The 20,399-nt window shown below is 33.3% G+C and overlaps 1 protein-coding gene across 2 annotated transcripts in view; it reads left to right on the top strand.

Annotated features, from left to right (window-relative positions):
- Positions 1-20,399, top strand: part of Spag16 (sperm associated antigen 16) — a 775,603-nt gene that overhangs the window by 36,242 nt on the left and 718,962 nt on the right. For both annotated transcript variants that reach the window (XM_042679127.1, XM_042679126.1), the window contains exons 6-9: positions 6,341-6,448; positions 12,107-12,224; positions 15,918-15,987; positions 16,722-16,831. In XM_042679127.1, coding sequence (XP_042535061.1) covers positions 6,341-6,448; positions 12,107-12,224; positions 15,918-15,987; positions 16,722-16,831 — 406 coding nt within the window. The remainder of the gene's footprint in view (positions 1-6,340; positions 6,449-12,106; positions 12,225-15,917; positions 15,988-16,721; positions 16,832-20,399) is intronic.

The raw sequence follows: 20,399 nt of genomic DNA, 5'->3' as shown, positions 1-20,399 counted from the left end.
TAAACAACAATGTATAAAGGTTCCTTTTCCCTAACATCTTGGGCAATGTTTATTGTTTGTTTGCTGGTTGATAGAAATGATGACTGGGATGAGATAGACTCTCTGTTTTTTTGAGTTTCATTTTCTTTTTGGCAAACATATTTAACATTTTTAATGCATTTTTTGGCTATTTGTAAATCTTTTGAAGTTCATTAACTCATTTCTTAATATTCATTAACCCATTATTATTGGTTCCTTAGATACTTAATTTTTCAAGCTTTTTATGTATTCTAGATATTAATTCTTTGATGAATAGCTTACAGAGATTTGTACCCATTCTGGTAATATTTTTCTTTTGATGTCTCCAAGTTTTTTAATTTCATCTGAGTCATGTGCTCAAATTTTGCTCATATTTACTAAACAATTACAGTCCCATTCCTAACGTTGTTGCCTATGCCAATATCTTCAAGTTTTCCCTTTGTTTCCTGTAGTTTTTTCAAAGTTTCTGGTTTTGAGATCTTTGATCCTTTTGACAGTAAATTAGGGGTTTAGTTTCAGGCTTCTGAAGCTATAATAAGAATCCAGTTTCCAAAAAACATTTTCTGAAGCAGTTGTCTTTTCTCCAATCTGTGTTTTTTGCTTCTTTGTAAACACTTAGGTGGATACAGCTGCATGAATTTATTTCTGAGTCTTTTATTGTATTTCTTTAGTTTATATTTCTGTTTTTGTACTGTTACCATGCAATTTTTGTCACTATAATTCTGTACTTTAAAAAGAAGTTCAATTTTAGGATACATTCAGTATTTCTCTTTGTCTTCAGTGTGTCACTTGTTATTCACAGTCTTATATGTTTCAATATGAATTTTTAAATTTTATATTCCTATTTTGTGAAGAATAGCATTAGGATTTTGATGGAGAGTTCATTGATTATATAGGACTCTTTTAGTGATTTAGCTGTTATCTCAGTATTAACTTTACCAATCCACAAATATGGGAAGTTGTTCTATCTTCTGGTGTCTTCCTCATTTTCGTTAATGTTTTGTAGCTTTTGCAGTAGAAATCTTTCACCTTCTTCATTGGGTTAATCAACTGGTTTTTTATTTTTTTCAGACTATTTTGAAAAGGATTTCTTTTTCTGATTTTGTTCCTGCCTATTCATTATTACTACATAGAAAAAATTACTACTGTTAGTTTTATATTGATTTTCTTCATCCTGCTATTCATCAACTTTAAGTTATTTAGGTAGAGTCTTCCAAATGTAGGGTATAGCAATTTCAATGAAGGTAAACTTTTTCTTTTTCTTTCCTTTTCTTGGTCATTTTAATTCTATTTCTTTTTTATTGTTTTGGATTGAATAAAAATGAATGAGACTGTAAATTCTTGTCTCAGTCCTAAGTTTAGAGAAAATCACTTCCACTTTCCTTCATTTAGGCAAATGTTGGCTGTAAGTTTATAATATAGCTTTACTAAGTTGATACACATTCCTTCCACTCTTTATTTTTTCAGGAATTTCATAATAATGAGGATTTTGAGTTTTATTGATGGCTTTTTCCTCATCCATTAAGATGATCATATGATTTTTGTCCTTTATTTCATTTATATGTTGTACTACATATATTGATAGGAATATGTTGAACTATCCTTGCATTTCCACAATGAAACCAACTTGATTATCATGTAGAATATTACCTTTTTTAATATGTGGTTGAATTCAATGGGAAGAATTTTATTGTGAATTTTCTCATACATGTTCATCAATAAACTTGGTCAATAATTTTGTTTCATTTTCACTTTGTGTCCCTGAAAGATTTCAGGATATTAGCTTCATTGAGTCAGTTCCTTACTTTTCTATTTTATGGATTAGCTTCAGGATCATTAGTGTTATTTCATTAAAATTACAATAAAAATTGGTACTTAATCCAGTTAGTCCTGGGCTTTTCTTTGTTCAGAGTCTATTACTGCTTCAATGCCCTTCCTCATTATAGGTCTTTGAAGAGTTTTATATCTCCTGGGTCAATTTTTGTATGTCATCTACATTTTGTTTTCCAGTTTATTAGGATATGAGTTTTTGAAATATTTTCCATGGATCCTTTGAATTTCATTTTGTATTTATTGAGATGTTCTTTTTTTCAAGTTTCATTTCATCAATTTGTATCTTCTCCCTTTTTATATTGGTTACTTTGGCTAAGAGTTTATTAAACTTGTTTACCTTTACAAAGAAATAACTTTTTGTTTTAATGATTCTGTATATTGTTTTGTATCTTTATTATTGTCTCAATCTTCATTATTTATTTTGCTACTTATTTTGCGCATTTTGGTTTATTCTTATATTTTTGTAAGAGCTTGAGGGACATCATTAGGTTATTTATTTAAGATTTCTCTGATTTTTTTTTTAATGCAGGTACTGTTAGCTATACACTTACTTCATGTCATTGTCTTTGCTATATTCCAAAAGATAGGAAAGTGACTTTTCATTTTTATTTGATTAAAGGGATTATTTATTTTCCACATTTTTTTTCATGATCTATATATTTGAATATTCTCTGTAGTTTCTTTCATTATTGTTTTCTAGTTTTATTCTATTGTGGCCTGATATAATACAGTAAATCAATTCAATTTTCTTATGTTTGTTTAAACTTTATGTCTTAAAACATGATCTGTTTTAGAGAAAATTCTGCATGCTGGTCAGTAGATTGTATATGGTACACCTTTATGATGAATTGGTCTCTATAGATGGCTGTTGATCCCATTTATTCTATAGTATGTAATTTTTTTTTTGGTCAGTCATGAGGCTTGAACTCAGGGCCTGGGTGCGCTGTCCCTGCACTCTTCAGCTCAAGGCCAGCTCTCTACCACTTAAGTCACAGCTGCCACTTTCTTGGTTTTCTGAGTGGTTTAGTGGAGATAAGCATCTCAAGGATTTTCCTGATTGGGCTGACTTTGAACCCTGCTGGTCAGTTCTTAGCCTCCTGAGTAGCTAGGATTACAGGCGTGAGCCACTGACGCAGGCTCTATAGGACGTAATTTTGTAGTTTTTGTTGTTGATGATGTTTCTGAAGTTTATTTGCGGAATCTCCATGTAATGGATAGAGTGGGTTATAAAAGTTGGCTATTATTGTGCTGGAGTTTATATATATTTGGTGTCTAGTAGTGTTTATTTTATGAAATTGGTTGCATTGACACTGAATGAGTATGTATTTATAATTATTTTCACCTACTGGAAATTCTTTTATCATTATGAAGTGACTTTTTTTATTATTTCTTCTGGATAATTTTACTTGGAAATCTACTTTGTCAGATAAGGGTTTGTATTCCTGCCTGCTCTGAGGCTCTATTTATAACTTTTTCATCATTTAACTTTGTCTATTTTTTCTTTGCCAGTGAAATGCATTTCTTTTAGGCAATAAGCCCAGTAGACTGTGTCTTTTGATTAGAGACCTGAAACAAATGACATTCAGTGCTATAATTGAAAGATATGCAGGGATTCCTCTCATTTGGTCATTTGGCTTTTTTTTTTTGTGTGTGATGTTTACTTCTTTTTCCATCCTTATTTGTATTCTATTCATGTACTGTGATTCATTCTTTTTCTATTTTTTACCTGGTTGCATTTATCTTCCTTGTCTATGTGTTAGAGTCCCTTTTGTATCTATTGTAGTACTGACAAAGTCCTAAAGGTAGAATTCCTTCGCTTTTATCATTCACTTATTTTCTTAAAGTTTATAATTCTGTGTCTGCCAGACTTTTTCCCACTGGGTTTATTTATTCTTTAGAAACAACTTCAGATATGTTTGTTATTTTACATATTATATTATTTGACATATTTTAAATAATGTGTGAAACACTTTGAAAATGATAATTTTAAAATTTGCATACTAGGAAATTGAGACTCAGAAGCTTTTAATCCCATGTCCCAGGTTATAGGATTAATGAGAGGCATATTTTGAACTAACATCCTTCTCTATAGATTTTGGATGATGTTTTTGCCAAAATCTATACAATCCACTTTAAAATGATTATCAATGCACTGTTTCTAAGGAGAGGAAAATAAAAGTACCTTTCACAAAAATGTACAGAGATGATTTTCTGATCTTGTCTGTTTAGTGTCCTCCATATAGTCTATATGTGGTTATCTATTTTTCCTCCAAGATTGTAGAAAGTTTTTACTGTTGAGTAATATTGAGTAAAAATTTTCTATGCCTTTAGCTTGTATATATTTTTCTCTAATGTTCATGATTTATAGGCTTGTATTCTTTTTAATGTTTTCTTATATGTTGTTTATATTTTCTCATTTTTATTTGCTTTTATCTAAATTTTCTAATTTCTGAACTTTATCCTCATAGTCTTTCTTGAAAGTAAGTTTTTACCTGAGGGTTTTTTAATTTGAATATTAAGAAATTCATTTCCAGAATTGAATATTTTTAGGATTTCTGTACCTTTATTGAATTCTTCTTTCATTTTATTCATTGTCTTTCTTATGTGATTCAGTTTGTATTTTCTTCAAATTCATTTGATTATTTATGTTACTCATTAATTTTATTGGTAATTCTTACCATTATTCTTTCAGCTTCTTGAGATTTCATCCACATTGCTATCATCCAAGTGCTTTATTATGGCATTATTTCCTTTTGGCAAAGACATATTGCTTTGTTCAGAGACCAGTCTTTGTTTGGAGGTTTTAGTCTCTTTGTGTTCTTTCAGATGAGGTATTCACAATGTGTAGGCAAGGCAGGACAGTACTTAAGCTGTATTGTATTTTTCCAGTATTGGACTAAAGGTGTTGCTCAGTTGTCTAACATTCACCCACTATTCTCACAAAGCACTAGGTTTACACCTCTATTCTCCTAGGGAGGCAGACTAAGGTGTAGAAGCAGTCATGGTGAATAGACACACCAGAGTGAAAATACAATAATCACCAATTAATAACAATCATTGACATTGTTCCTATATTTCCAGAGAAATAAAGAAACAAAGATAATGCTTTGTGATAAGGAAGATATTAATTAAGCCAGCTACTAATGAAAGAAATAAGAGGAAGAGTACTAAAGAATAGTGAGGGGTATATGGTGTAATAAGGATAAATAGAGAAGTAGCTAAAGTAACTAATGAGAAAGAAGAGGGAAATACATAGAAAAGATCCATTTGAAAGTATAGTGAAAAAAGAGTACAAGACAAATATGCCCTGCCAAAAGTATGGAGAATAAGGAAAGATTTTGGATGAGGGAAATAGAAGAAAAATAAGAGAGAATCAATCTAATTGAATACAGAGCGTAAGCAGAAATGGGATAGGGCGATAGTAGATAGAGATGGCTGCAAATTGAATTTCAAAATGTGGATATATGTTTCTCATATAATGACTACAGAGGAGATAAAGAAGAATAAAGAAAACAAAAGAAAGATGTAAACTTCTCCCAACCAGAACTGATTTTTTTGTAGTATAGATAGTTAGATGTGTGGTTTAGAGACATCAATGCCATCTGTCAGAGGCAGAGTGGCCCATCAGGACCTGTAAAGATCTGAGCCAGGGGCCAGCACGGGGAGATGGATTTCAAATGCTATTTGCAGGTTCCTGTGTTAGCTCCCAGGACATGGAGTCTTGAATTTCCTAGAGTGATTTCACTCCTACTCCAGGCCTCCAAAAACTCACAGGCTATTTTCTCTCTTTTTTTTTTTTTTTGACGGTCATGGGGCTTGAACTCTGGGCTGGGGCGCTGTCTCTCAGCTCTTCAGCTCAAGGCTAGTGCTCTACCACTTGAGCTACAGCGCCCCTTCCGGTTTTCTGTTGGTTTATTGGAGATAGGAGTCTCACAGTCTTTCCTGCCCTGGCTGGCTTTGAACTGCGATCCTCAGATCTCAGCCTCCTGAGTAGCTGGTGGCATGAGCCACCAGTGCCAGGCTTACAGGCTATTTTCTTCACCTAGGTGGTTCTCTCACCAGAGAGACTCAGGCTCTGGATTTGCTGAAACTTTTCAAGATCTTGCACAAATAATTCCTGCCAAGGTTCCCAAGACAGCTCTTACTCATGGTAGAGTTGCCCTGGTTACAGGGCTCTATCTTTAAGACTCATAAGTTCTGGGCTGGGAAGGTGGCTCAGTGGTAGAGCACTTGCCTTGCATGCCTGAGGCCCTGGTTCAATTCCTCAGCACCACATAAGCAGAAAAAAAAAGCCAGAAGTGGTGCTGTGGCTCAAGTGGTAGAGTGCTAGCCTTGAGCTGAAGAGCTGAGGGACAGAGCCCAGGCCCAGAGTTCAGGCCCCACAACCAGACAACAAAAAAAAAATTGATTTTAACTGAGGGGTAAATAAATTTTTAGAAAGGAATTAACGATAGTTTTTAGATTTAATACAGTTTTTTGTATTTTTCAGCAAAGCTAGAGAAAATCTGCTGAAAATTCAGAAAGAACGTGATTATCATCGAATGCATCACAAGCGAACAGTCCAAGAAAAAACAAAGTTGATTAATGACCTCAAAGGGTAAGTGATAATATATGCTGGCATATTTGTTAAAGATTTATTCAATTACTACTAAGTAATTTGATAGTGACAGATGCTGTAAAGGTAAATATTAATTCAACTATTATTGAGCATCAAGTATGTGACAGATACTATACTATCTATTCAAAAATATGAGGATGAGTAAATGCATAAAGACCCAGAGGTTCTGGGATGTATAATAGAGAAAGTTTTAGGTGGAAAAAGAACATAGTATACTGCATTATTGCTATATTAGCTAGAGGGTAATTGCTTCAACCAGACTATAATGTTACAGGGCCTGTTTTCACTGTATTTGATTCTGGTGTCCTACATCTTGTATATACATTTTTCTAATTTGGGGAGGGGAAGGGAAATAACAAAATCCGGAAATAAGGATATAGGTTGACTCATTGTAACACTGAGATATACAAGACACTATGTTGAAAATAAACTTTACAACTTCGGGGGGTGGACGAGGGAGGAGTTGGTAAAGTGGGGAGGGAAGGGATGGTAGGGGAAAAACAAAGGAGGAGGTAACAATGCTTGATAGGAAATGTGCTCATTACCTTACTCATGTAACAGTAACCCATCTGTACAGTATCTTTAAAATAAATATATATTAAAAAGGAATATTTTCAGAGCAACAATTCTAGGTTATAATTATGAATCAATTGAATGGAGTGGAATCAGTTAGGGTGCACTTGGAAGATGGTAGGTACATACATGCTGTATAAAGGAGCATAATCCATTCATCAGATTGTGTACATTTGGAGTAAAGCTTATGTGAGGCTTGGCAGTAGGTAGGAGGCATATCTTAAATGTCCTTGACTTTATGATAGCACTTTTTAAAAATTATTTGGAAGACAGAACATAGATTTTCTTTCTCTCCCTCCTTAACTTCATACCCATTAAAATTCAAGAAATAAAAAATATATAATCCTTAACTAAACTTCTCTTCGCTTGTTCTTGAGCAGTATTATCTCCTAGAACTTTCTCTAATGACAAAAACTCTGTATCTGTACACTCTGATACAATAGCCACTATATATTTTATTATTTATTTTATCTATATTTTAAAATGTATCATTAATGTTAAATATCTAAATATACTTAATTGAAATAGTACTATAATTCATTTCTTATACAATTAATTACTTCAGATCATGTATTTTTTCATATTTTATTATCTGGAGAGCACCAGGGAAGAATACTCAAGAAGCTTGTGTTTCCTCATCTAATCTGTAGAAGTTATTTATTTATTTAGCTATGTGGATAAATCACTAATGCATGTTTCCAAAGGACCAAAATAAGATGCCAGAGATACTGTTGACCATTCACAATAAAGGTAGCAATCATGTCAATCAATCACTAGTGAATATCTTTTCTAGTAACGGTGCCATTGCAAAGTATTACAATAGATCTTTCTTATTCCTGGTTTAAGTTCTCAGTTTCATATTTTACTAAAATATTTCAATTTTGTTTTTACTTTTCCTTTCATTGTAAATGTCTAAATGTTGAATTTTTGCTTACATTGATAATCTCATTGTATAATTTAATTTTTATAATTTAAATTCAATTTAACCTGAATATTTTATTATGAATTTATTTTTAGAAATACCAGTACGCAATATAGAAATTATAAGGAAATATGAAATACTTATGAAACTGATGAAACAGAAGTACACATTCAGACTAAGTTAACAGCTTTTCTAAATGTTGTTTCCATGTTATAATATATATTCTTTTTTGATAGTGACTTTAGCAAAGGATAGTGGAGACAAATCTCATGAGTGAGTTAGCCAAAGATACTAAAAGGGAAATTTGTCATCAATATTTTTCTTAAAATAACTGTATATGAATTAGGATATAAAGATTCTATACCTATGTGTTTAAAAATATGTAACATTAATGTAAATGTGTAGTACGTACCAAAATACATATATGTTAATCAGACTAAGAAGAATTGTGGATGGAATTGGACTCAATGCTACCTGAAGTTTTTGGTTACTCTTTTTTTTTAATATGGCTGAATTGATAAGATTAAATGTATTTATAATTCTAGTATTTTAATAATTAAGCTTTATTTCTTTTGTGAAATATAATGTATATTCTGAAATCAATGACTTTTATGAATATTCTTATTTAAATAGTTTTTGTATAAAATAGAACCACAATTTTAATATTGTAATAGAAAAACATACAATTACTTTTTGGTCCTCTTAGGGGAACTTCACTTTGGATCATGTCATATTAATTGTTATAGAACTAGTACTCAATCTGAAGCAACCTTTTTTGGAAGTTGGCCTTAGCAGTATTACTTTCCTACACCTTGTATATATTATTCCCTCTTTTACTAAGCATTCTAAATTTCCTTTTCCGTCAGTGCTGGGCTCAAACTGATTGACGGCTTGGGTGCTGTCATTTAGTATTTATTCCCCAGTCTGACACTCTCCACTTGAGCCACAGCTCCAATTCCAGCTCTTTAGTGGCTAACTGGAGATGAGTCTCTTGCACTTTCCTACCTGATCTGGCTTCTAATGGCAATCCTTAGATCTCAGCCTCCTCACTAGATAGGATAGCATTCTAAATTCTAAGAAGGATCCTCTATCAAATAATTCTGCAGAAGCAAAGGTATTCTAATAGGTCATAAATGCTATGGTGTTATGAGATTCTTCCTGTACTGTCTGCCAGAGCCATCTGGTGTTGACATTTCATTGAGTCGACTATCACTTCAGGCCCCTAAAGGTCACACTCTTAGTTAATTTCTGTCATTATTATTATTATTAAATCAGTTATCTAAAAGAAGTGCTTTGTGAAATATAAGCATTATAACATTGCTATAAGGGGGAACTTTCTGAGAAAATTTTTAAGGGCTAAACAATAAGAAAGACTTGAAAAATGTGATCACAGCAAACTAAAGATTCTGTATAGCAAAGGGCAGTTACAAACATAAGGTAGTAAATATATTTCTTGTCGAATTGTTACCTCCTCCCTCATTTTTTCACACTTTCCCTCCCCCCAACCCACCCAAGTTGTACAGTTCATTTCTAATGTACTGTCTTGTGAGTGTCACTGTTGCATTGATTTGCCCTTTGTCCTTTGTCTCACCATTTTGTTGTTCCCCTTCCCTTCCCTAAGTCAGATAAATGGCAATACAATACCCAGGGTACCAAAATCAAATATTGTGACAACAGTGCATAAACCATAGGAAAATGGGAAAACAAAAGGAAGAAGAAATCACATCGTACATTTTAAAAAACCACAACAAGGATAAACCATGTTTCCTGTCTTGGAGTTCATTTTGCTTAGATATATGGTCACATGTACAAAATCATGTTAAATGAAGTAAGCCAGACCCAAAGAAACATAGAGCCCATAGTTTCCCTCATTTGTAATAATTAGTTTATGTTTATGTCTAGGATAATTCTAGCATATGAATAGAATAGCTTAATAGCTATACATAAGACAAAATAAAATGAAAACAACATTTTATATTGAGAAATTGATCTGTTCATCAGGAGATATAACATAAACTGTCTACTACTCTAAGTACTTTAAAACTGCTAATGCCAAATCTGATATAATTATGAGGAAAACATAGTTATATAATAGGATATTTATATTCTCAATAATTAGAAAATATACACACAAATTTCCTGTTTATAGAAAAACATTTTTCATCAGTTTAACATAAATAATATTGCTTGAATGTTATTCAAGTTATTCAAGCAATGTTATTTTAAGATGTGCATAGAATATTCACTAAACTGTATACTGGACCATTAAAGAAGCTTCTATAAATTTCAAAGACTTGATGTTATCCAAAAACATTTTCTGATAACAACCAATTACAGTAGAAACCAATAACTAAAGATCTCTGGAACTATCCCATATATTTTGGAATTAACACATTTCAAATAATGACTTAAAATAAGCATTGTATACTGAATGATTCAAAACATAGAATATCAAGTTGGGCATAATGATACATGCCTATAACACTAGCTACTCAAGAAATAGAGATAGGACAGATTGCACTTTGCAGTTCAAGACAAGCCTAGACAAAAAAAAATTGTGAGACCTATCTTAAAAAATAAACTGGCATAGTATGTGTGCCTATGGGTACAGCTCCAAGAAAGGCCTTGGTAGTATGATCATGCTTGTAATTGCGCCCTGGGTAAAAATGTGAGACCATCTCTGAAAAATTACCCAAGCATAAAGGGGGTAGGGACATGATTCAAGGTATAGAGCCACTTGAGTAGATACTCGTTTTGGTTTTTTTTTTTTTTTGGCCATCTTTTCTTATGGTGTCAATGATTCTTTTTCTTTAATCACCCATTGTTTGTAGTCCTTGTCTTTTTGAAAATTATTTCTGCATTGATTTAAAAAAGTCTAATTTCTCAAATCTCCAAGAACAGCAGTAATCTTCTGGGCTTATATTTTTTTTTTTTTTTTTTTTTTTTTTTTTTTAATTTAATTTTATTTTATTTGTGAACATACTGTACAGAGGAGTTACAGTTACATGGGCAGGATAATGTGTACATTTCTTACCAAGCATTGCAGCCTCCTCCTTTGTTTATCCTTCACATCCCTTCCCAGCCTCCCCCCTCCCCCCCTAATCCCAATCCTTCTCCTTCCTCCCTCCCCCCAGCCCCCCCCCCCCACCAACATTGTAAAGTTCGTTTTGGACATGACAACTTGTACTTCTCATTGTTGCAACAGGTCCACCTGTATCCTTAAACAACTGGTTTTTCCCCATCTCCTCCACAAGTTATACTGACATCAAATATAGTGAAAGCAAGGGTTATACTATGGGGGAGGGACATACAAAGCAACAAAGAGATAATCTTATAAATGTGTTAGAAACACATGCATGAAAGAAAAAAAACATTAAAATACACATCTAAGGGTTCATTTTCCTGACATCACATTATCTGACCTTTTCCGCTTGACTCATACATATACTAGATATTACAAATAAGGGAAACCATGGGACCTACGTTTCTTTGGGCCTGGCTTACTTCACTTAATATAATTTTTTCCAAGTTTTTCCATTTCCTAACAAATGGGGCAATGTCATTCTTTCTGATGGAGGCATAGAATTCCATTGTGTATATATACCACATTTTCTTGATCCATTCATCTACTGAGGGGCATCTGGGTTGGTTCCATATCTTAGCTATGGTAAATAATGCTGCAATAAACATAGTTGTGCTGGTAGCTTTAGTGTGGTCTTGTTTGTAAACATTAGGGTAAATGCCCAAAAGTGGGATTGCTGGGTCATAGGGGAGCTCTATGTGGAGTCTTTTGAGGAACCTCCATACTGCTTTCCAAAGTGGTTGAACAAGTTTACATCTGGGCTTATATTTGAATACAGCAAAAGGTGCTAGAAGGAAGTAGAAACTACTTACAGCAAATATGGTTTTGCCATTCCCACCCTTCATCCTATAGCCCCTGGTTGTGAATGAAGTTGATGATAAATAATAGTTCCTGTGCTTCTTGGCTCTTGTGTGTTGATTTTTATATGGTTATCCATTTTTATTCTCAAGCCAAAAATAAGTGAAATAAGAAAAGAAACACAAGATTTAGAAGTTAGATGGAACTCACTGATTTAACTCTATTACCTTTTAAGATGTAAGTGACCTTTTTCTATTTGTAGGTTAAAGTTACATTATGAATCTTATGAACCAACTATAAAGGTGTTACACGAGAAGCACCAGGCTTTGCTGAAGGAGAAAATGCTAATCTCCTTGGAAAGAGACAGAGCTGTTGGGAAGGTAAGAGAGGAGAGAGAATTCAGGCACCCTTGAAATTGTTTTTAATCATTTTTATAACATAAGTAGAAATGTTGGCTTTTGTTTCTGAGATAAATTTTAGAACAATCTACCAATTTTCCCATAAAACCTCATTTGGAAAATTAAGAAAAGTATTTTATCCATCTAAAAGTCTATACAGATTATTATATTAAATAGTATTTAACTGAAATATAAAGACATAGGAAAATATTAGAGTAGAGTTGAAAGAAAACCTTCAGCCACTGTTGTTAAATACACTTGGATTAAAATGCCAAGCTATACATATAAAATGACAGCTATGCACACTGATATTTGCCAAGTTATCTAAACACTGAGAACTCAGAGGTATTTTATATAAGATGCAGCCATAAAAATCTACCTTTATAATTATTGTTGAAACAGGACAAAATGAATAAAAAATTGCTTGGAAATGTCTCCCTTATGAATATTTGACATTCCTAGTTGTTGAGTGAATTTGTGTTTATCTTGCTAATGAGTGACAGTTACATTTTTCCCTCAGGTTTTTCACATAGACTAGCTCTAATTTTTTATTTACTTTTCTTTATTCTCCCCTTCCTTCCTTCCTTCCTTCCTTCCTTCCTTCCTTCCTTCCTTCCTTCTTCCTTCCTTCCTTCTTTCTTCTTTAGTTCTTTCTTTCTTTCTTTTTTCTCTCTCTTTTCTTTCTCTCTCTTTTCTCTTCCCTTCCCCTTTACTCTTCTCCCCTTTCTTCTTTTTCTTTCTTTTTGATATATGTTGGTCCTAGGGCTTGAACTCAGGGCTTGTATACTGTCCCTGAATTCTTTGGCCCAAGGCAATCGCTCTACCACTTCAGCCAGTGTCACTTTTGGCTTTTTCTGAGTAGTTTGTTGGAGACAAGAGTCTCATGGACTTTCCTGCCCAGACTGGCTTCAAACCACTATCCTCAGATCTCAGCCTCCTGAGTAGTTAGGATTCAAGCATGAGCTACCAGCACCTGGCTTCGCTCAGATTTTGAACAGTGGTATAGAATCATTGGCAAAGAATTTAAAGAAGTAAACCATAATATTATACTACATTATTATATATGTGTTTATTAGAGAATATAATACTGTGACTAAGCTTAACGTTCTTTTATTGTTGAGGTTTTCAATTTGCCTGAACAGAAAATATTAAAGCTTGTATAATAGCAATACTATTATTTTAGTAATTTTACTGTTAAGGCATGTTTTAGCCTCTTTTTGTGTGTTTTCAGTGAAATTTTTAGCTTCTGAAAAACAAAACACCCCTTGTTTGGTGCCTTTTTGGCTTGACTTTTAATTTTCTGTTCTTGAATGTTTGAATTCTAAGGATGAATAAATTATTATATCATCATAGAAGTATAAGACATTTATATGTCTGATTTGCAAAATTTTATCTCCTTGATCCTTTACATCTAATCCATGGGAAGTATTTATACTACATTCTTTTTTACTTCCAGCACTTAATGTTCTCTTAGCTGGTATGTGATTATGGCTAACTTACCCTCCTGGAAATGTCTTTAATTCTTATATCTCAAATAAAAGGGAGATTCCTGAGGTTAGATCAATGGCCATATGAAGAATATGCTTAAAACAGATAAAATCTTTGGATTTCATTTTGTCTCTTCACTGGTTTAGTTAAAAGAGTTAAGGATTGAGAGTGATGGGTGATTCACAGTTATGCAAAGTTAGCTATGTGAAAAATCAGGGCATTTAAAATGTCTATTTTCTCACCTACTAAATAGGTATACATATGATTGATACACACACACAAATACGCACACACACACACACACACACACACACATATCTAAAATGAAAACATATTTACAAAGCTAAAATAATTCTATCAGAATTGAGTTTTCTATACTACTGCTTTACATATATAATAACAGTTTAGAAATGCCATTAGAAAAAGAAACTGTTTTGGCACTGCATGCACCTGTATAGTTAAATGGATCTTCCTCATTCAGATTTCCTTTAGACATTGAGAATGATGATGCTATCCACACAAAAGGATATGAAAACTTTTATTTCCAAGCTCAGTTGAGAGAAAAGCACATACTCCTGAGCATTTCTGAAATGTGTGAGATCAGGGAAAGGAGGCTACTGGCCTGAGGGTTTTTTTTTTTTAAATTATGGATGGGGCCTAGGCCTAGGTTGAGCTAGGTGACAATCCTACTGCATGGATCTTTTACCAAGTCTAAGGAGATGTTCTTATTAGCTAGCCCTAATGTCGGTGATATGGAAAGAAAGAGCTGAGAATGTTTGCGGGGAGAGTAAAGAGGGTCACAGAAATGGTGGATGAACAAATGCAGCAGTGATACTCACTAGACACTATGTTGAAAATGAACTATACAACTTGTGGGGTGAGGGTTTATAGGGAAAAACTTGGAGAAAAAGAGAGGAGTGACAGTATTCAAAAAGAAATGTATGCTTTACCTGATTTATATAACTGTACCCCCTCTGTACATCACCTTGACAATAACAATAAGAAAAAAGGGTTAGTAGTCAATTATTAAATGATACATTGTATTCTTCATTATTTCCAACCAAAAAGACTTCAGGGTTAAAATATGTAACAGTTTGAACTGGTATGGATTATAATTTGAAGTGTAAAGTAAATCTCTGTGGTTTCACAATAATATTAACAAATGATTGAGTAGAGAATAGACAGATCTGTCTGATTAAAAAAAACCCATATGGCACAGTAGATAGTCCTTCCCTCCAGGAGTTAAACTTAACCACGCAGCAGTTAAGTGTTGGCTGCACTTCATGACTTGCTTTCACAAATACAGGTATACAAAGAAAAAAGTAACACTGAAGTTAGGTGATCAAGATTGATATCCTTAGTCTTAAGCATATACCTGTGATACAATGTGTTAATAAATGTATTCTCTTATCCTAAAGTCTCACAACTCTAGTTTAACCATTGAAAATACATCAAGCAAACCTAAATTAGGACCATTAGCAAAATACTACCTGGTCAGTATTTCTCTAAATATTCAAAGCCAGTTAAATAGGGAAAGTCTAAGAAGGTGTCTCTCAGTCTACAGTAGGTGAGGGAAACATAATGATTATTATATAGTACTATTCTGGTTGGACTTCTGTAACCTAAAAAAAATAGAAAACATAATTAAATAAAAAGTTGGCTTTAGTTCATAATAGTGTATGGATATTAAGTTTATTATTTGTAACCAATATTCCATCTTAATGTGTGATGACAACAAAGGAACAATGTGTTCAACATACCAGAACTCTGTGCTATGTTAGAAATTGCTTCATAAACCTTTCATTACTCTAAATAAGATTGTTTGAAAAATTACAATCCATTTGTTTGCCATGTAAGAACAGATAGCAATCCTTCACATTTTTTAATCCAAGCATTTCATGATCACATTATATTGGTTATAATTTATCTGCTAATTTTTATTTATAAATAGTGCTATTCAGTAATAGAAAAAGTTATATATTTCTGTTTAATTGCAATATCAAAATGTGTGGTGAAGATTCTTGATTCAGTGAAGTACACTGTGAAATGTATGTGTGAAATTCACATCCAGAATGAAATTAGATCTTAACTAAAAATTATGTTTTGTTTTGTTAAAGTTCAGGTTTGATTTTAAGCTTTATAGTCATTAATTCAAATGTTATATTTGTTTCATTTTTTCCCCACTAGATTTCTGGACTTCAAGCAACATTGAAAACCATAGATGCAGGCCAGAATGTTCATTTTCCTATAATTACAGGTAAAGGTAAAATGTCTAAAATCTCTATTATTGATCGGATGATTTCTCAATCTTATCAGTGACCAGCATCCTAGAGATATTTAAAAATAAATACAGCTTAGGCTCTAGGTGTTCATACCTAAAATTCTAGCTACTTAAAATATTGACATAGGATGATCATGATGTGGAGCCAGCTTAAGCAGACAAAATACCTCCAAATAATAGAAAAAAGCCAGAACTATACATTTGGCTCAAGTTGTAATGGAGAAAGCTGAGAAATCCAGTACTTGAAAAAAGTAAACAGAAAAGAGCAGACTGTATTAACTATTTAACAGGCTATGATAATTAAAAACTAGTTAACAATGGAGTTTATTATTATTTGTATTTTTTGTCAGCTGAACTCAGGTCCTAGTCAGTGTTCCTGAGAGCTCCTTTTTGCTCAAGACCATTCACCATTGTAAAATGTAGAGCTTCTCTCCTTTAAAAAAATAACTACTTGAAGCAATATTTTTGGTTATGAAATCCTAGCTACTCAAGAGGATGAGATCTGAGGATCATGGCTCAAAGCCAGCCCAGGCAGGAAAATCCATGAGACTGTTATCTCCAATTAATCACGAGAAAACCGGAAGTGGTGCTGTGGCTCAAGTGGTAGAGCTGAAGAGCTCAGGGACAGTGCCCAGGCTCAGAATTCAAGCCCCATGAACAACAACAACAACAACAACAACAATAAATAAATAAATTGTATTATCTTGCAGTTGGTCACTACTGTGAAAAGGAAAATAGGCCAGAAGGTCCTACTCAAGCATGTCTTCGTGCAGCCAGGGAGCAAAACAAATGTAAAATGCTGATGAAAGGTAACGCAAAGGTATATTATTTATTTGTTTCCATTAATTCCTATTTGACACTCAGATCTTTACATCCTTGCACTCACTTGTAACACTTTTTTTTAATGGAAAAGGAATTTAGAACTTATCTATTATAAGTCCCTTAGTTTATCAAGGGGGGAATAATGACAAATATTAGCAACTAGATAGATCATGAAACTCTGGTTATTAATCATGGTTATGGCAGCAAATCTGCTCACTGTTGTATTTAAATGTACATAAGTATGAAAAAAAATCACTCCCAGATCATCTGTCATCTTCTGTTTCCTTCCTTCTAACTTTCTGTAGTCTTCTTTTCAAATATATCACGCAATACAAGTATGCACCAGTTAAGGATCAGACTGCATTATTAGTATCATTGCTTTGCAGTAAGAGTGGTAGTGAATATTTTCTCCAGTGATTAACAAATTATATTAACATCTTTTGTCAAAAATAATCAAAACTGAAAAAGAAAATTATACAAAATACATGAGGAGTTTACTTTCTGGGTATGAAAACTACATAGAATACTAAATAAGGTAAGGAACTTTATAATTATTACAATAGTGTTTTATATCTTGCATTTATTTTAAATTAAAAATCCTTATAAATAAAGTAAATGTTCGTTTACGGATTATTGTACTGAGGTGAGGACACATGAACATTGAGGGTTCTTTTGGTGATGGTGGTGATATAATCAGAAATATTTTCATTTACTATTGCTGTGATTGTGCTAGGATATTATACTTGGTAGCATACTATAGTGCTTAGTATACAACAGTATAACATAGTAAAACTTAATTATACTATGTCACAGTATAACATCATTATTCTAAATTAACTATACTGTGTATAGTATGCCACAGGTATTCTATGTATAGAGCACACTTAGTAGAATGTTACACTTGGTAGTATGTTATAATCATTGTTGGGTCTATATCTTGCAAGACTACATTGGTAATATAAGGTTGATTTTATATGAAAATACAGGACATACACACTGCATATGTATGCATTATTGATCCATTAAAATATTTAACATCCAAACTATCATAGAAACTGAGGCCATACAAAATGTCGAAGTAGAATTAAGCAATCTTCCTCACTAAGTAGTCGTTTTTGCTAATATTTCTTCTATTTTTCTTGTTATAGATATAAAAAGGGTAGAGTTTGAATATATTTTCTGTGATTCCTTTAGATGATACTTCCCAAATCCCTTGTGGAAATAATATTAATATGGAAGTAATATTAATATGTATATTTTAATAATTATATCATTTGTATATTCTATAGTCATAGTGAATTTACTATATTGTTTGTAAATTAATAATAAAAATTATGCCATAAAACAACATCCATATGGAGTACATTAAATAAGCATAATTTGATGCAAATTCAACTAGTATGATTATAGAACCATAGAAAGGAAAGTTAATATTCAAATGTGTGGGCCAAGAGCCTCCTTCCAAATACCTTTGTACACTATCCTAGGACATGTTCACCTTCCTTGATGTTCCATTGATGTTTTATGGATAAGATTGACAGTTTATGAATTTTTTTCTATTCCAAAATATTTTCTTGAGTACTTTTCAGAAATGGCCCAAGGAGATAAATATTTCAGTGTTTACTCACCCGAAATGTTTTTTTTTATTTTCCCTCACATTATATTAATATTTTTCTGTTTATAGAGTTTTAGATTTCAATTCATTCTTCACTAGACTTTTGAAGGTAATATATTATTTTTTTTTTTTTGGGTCCGGTCGTGGGGCCTGAACTCTGGGCCTGGGCACTGTACCTCAGCTCTTCAGCTCAAGGCTAGTGCTCTACCACTTGAGCCACAGCTCCACTTCCAGCTTTTTTTTTTTTTCCTTATGTGGTGCTAAGGAATTGAACCCAGGGCCTCAGGCATGCAAGGCAACCACTCTACCACTGAGCCACCTTCCCAGCCCGGTAATATATTATTCTTAGATGGTGCTAATACCTGCTATTTAGTAGGTCTGACTCTCATTTTTTGTAGTATACTATAAAATATCAAACAATATCATGTACCAATATTCAAAACCTTTAAAAAGTAGGACTTTTGAGTTTATTCATTACACTAACAATTATTTTTATTTATTTTTTTGCCTGTCTTGAGGCTTGAACTCAGAGCCTAGGAATTGTTCCTAAGCTTTTTGACTCAAAGCAAGCACTTTACCACTTGAGCCATCTGGCATTTTTGGTAACTAAATGGAATTAAGAGTTTCACAGACTTTGCTGCCTAGGCTGGCTTGAATTGTGACCCTCAGATCTCATCTTCCTGAGTAGCTAGGAGTACAGCCATAAGCACTAGTGCCAGGCTTAGATTTATGCAACATGTTGAACTAAAGCTATTCAGTAGAGGAAATTCAACCCTTATGATTGGGAAAAATTAATTTCTGATTTTGTGATAATTATTAAAGGCTCAGATTACTAATTGACTTTGTCTAGCTTTTTGTAACAGTAAAGCTCCACATTTGACTTAGAATTAAATATCTCATACCTTATCTAGGACACTTTTGGGCTTGCAAGGGCATTGAGGTATTTATATTAGCTATGTGTGTGTCTTTCCTTCTTTTCTTTTCTTGGTTTAACTGTCCATATCAATGTCAGAGAAAGAAGAAATTTAAGAGGGCTACAGAAGTCATCATTATTATTACACTTGAACTTCCTTATGATGGTTGAGTTCTTTGTATCTGCCAGATACTGAAACAATTGCACTGATGAACACTGTTATAAGCTCCTCATAGTCCCCTACTAACAACTCAGAATTCCCTTTTCTGGACAGTATTTCGCAGTAAGATGTCTGTTCATATACTTCATAAGCTTACACCACTGAGCTTCTTTCTTACTTGCGTGCTTTTTGTTGTTGCTGTTTTGCTTTGTTTTTAACCAGGCTATTGTCTTGTATACCTGTCTTTCTTTTTCTGTGGTGCTACTGCTATGTCCAAACTCAGTGCCTCAAATACAGTGAAAACAGGGGTTATACCATGGGGGAGGGACATACAAAGCAACAAAGAAATCATCTTATAAATATGTTTGAAACAATAGCAAGAAAGAAAAAAACATTTGAGTCCTTATTTGGGGTTCATTTTGCCTAACATCAACTTATCTCACTGTTTCTGCTTGTCTCAGACATATACTAGTTATTGCAAATAAGGGAAACCATGGGATCTATGTTTCTTTGGGCCTGGCTTACTTCACTTGATACAATTTTTTCCAAGCCGGCCTCCAGTGGCTCATGCCTGTAATCCTAGCTACTCAGGAGTCTGAGATCTGAGGATCGCAGTTCAAAGCCCGGACAGGAAAGTCTGTGAGACCCTTATCTCCAATAAACCACTAGAAAACCGGAAGTGGTGCTGTGGCTCAAGCGGTAGAGCGCTCGCCTTGAGCTGAAGAGCACAGGGACAGCACCCAGGCCCAGAGTTCAAGCCCCACAACCGACCAAAAATAAATAAATAAAAATATAATTTTTCCAAGTCTTTCCATTTCCTAGCAAATGGGGCAATGTCTTTTGATATTGGCATAATTTGTGGAGGGGATACAGGTGGA

The sequence above is a fragment of the Dipodomys spectabilis genome, unplaced genomic scaffold, assembly GCF_019054845.1.
Source record: "Dipodomys spectabilis isolate Male_0828 unplaced genomic scaffold, ASM1905484v1 ptg000051l, whole genome shotgun sequence".
Lineage (NCBI taxonomy): Eukaryota > Metazoa > Chordata > Mammalia > Rodentia > Heteromyidae > Dipodomys > Dipodomys spectabilis.
The sequence above is the reverse complement of the archived record's forward strand: the minus strand, read 5'-3'. Positions and strand labels throughout refer to the sequence as shown.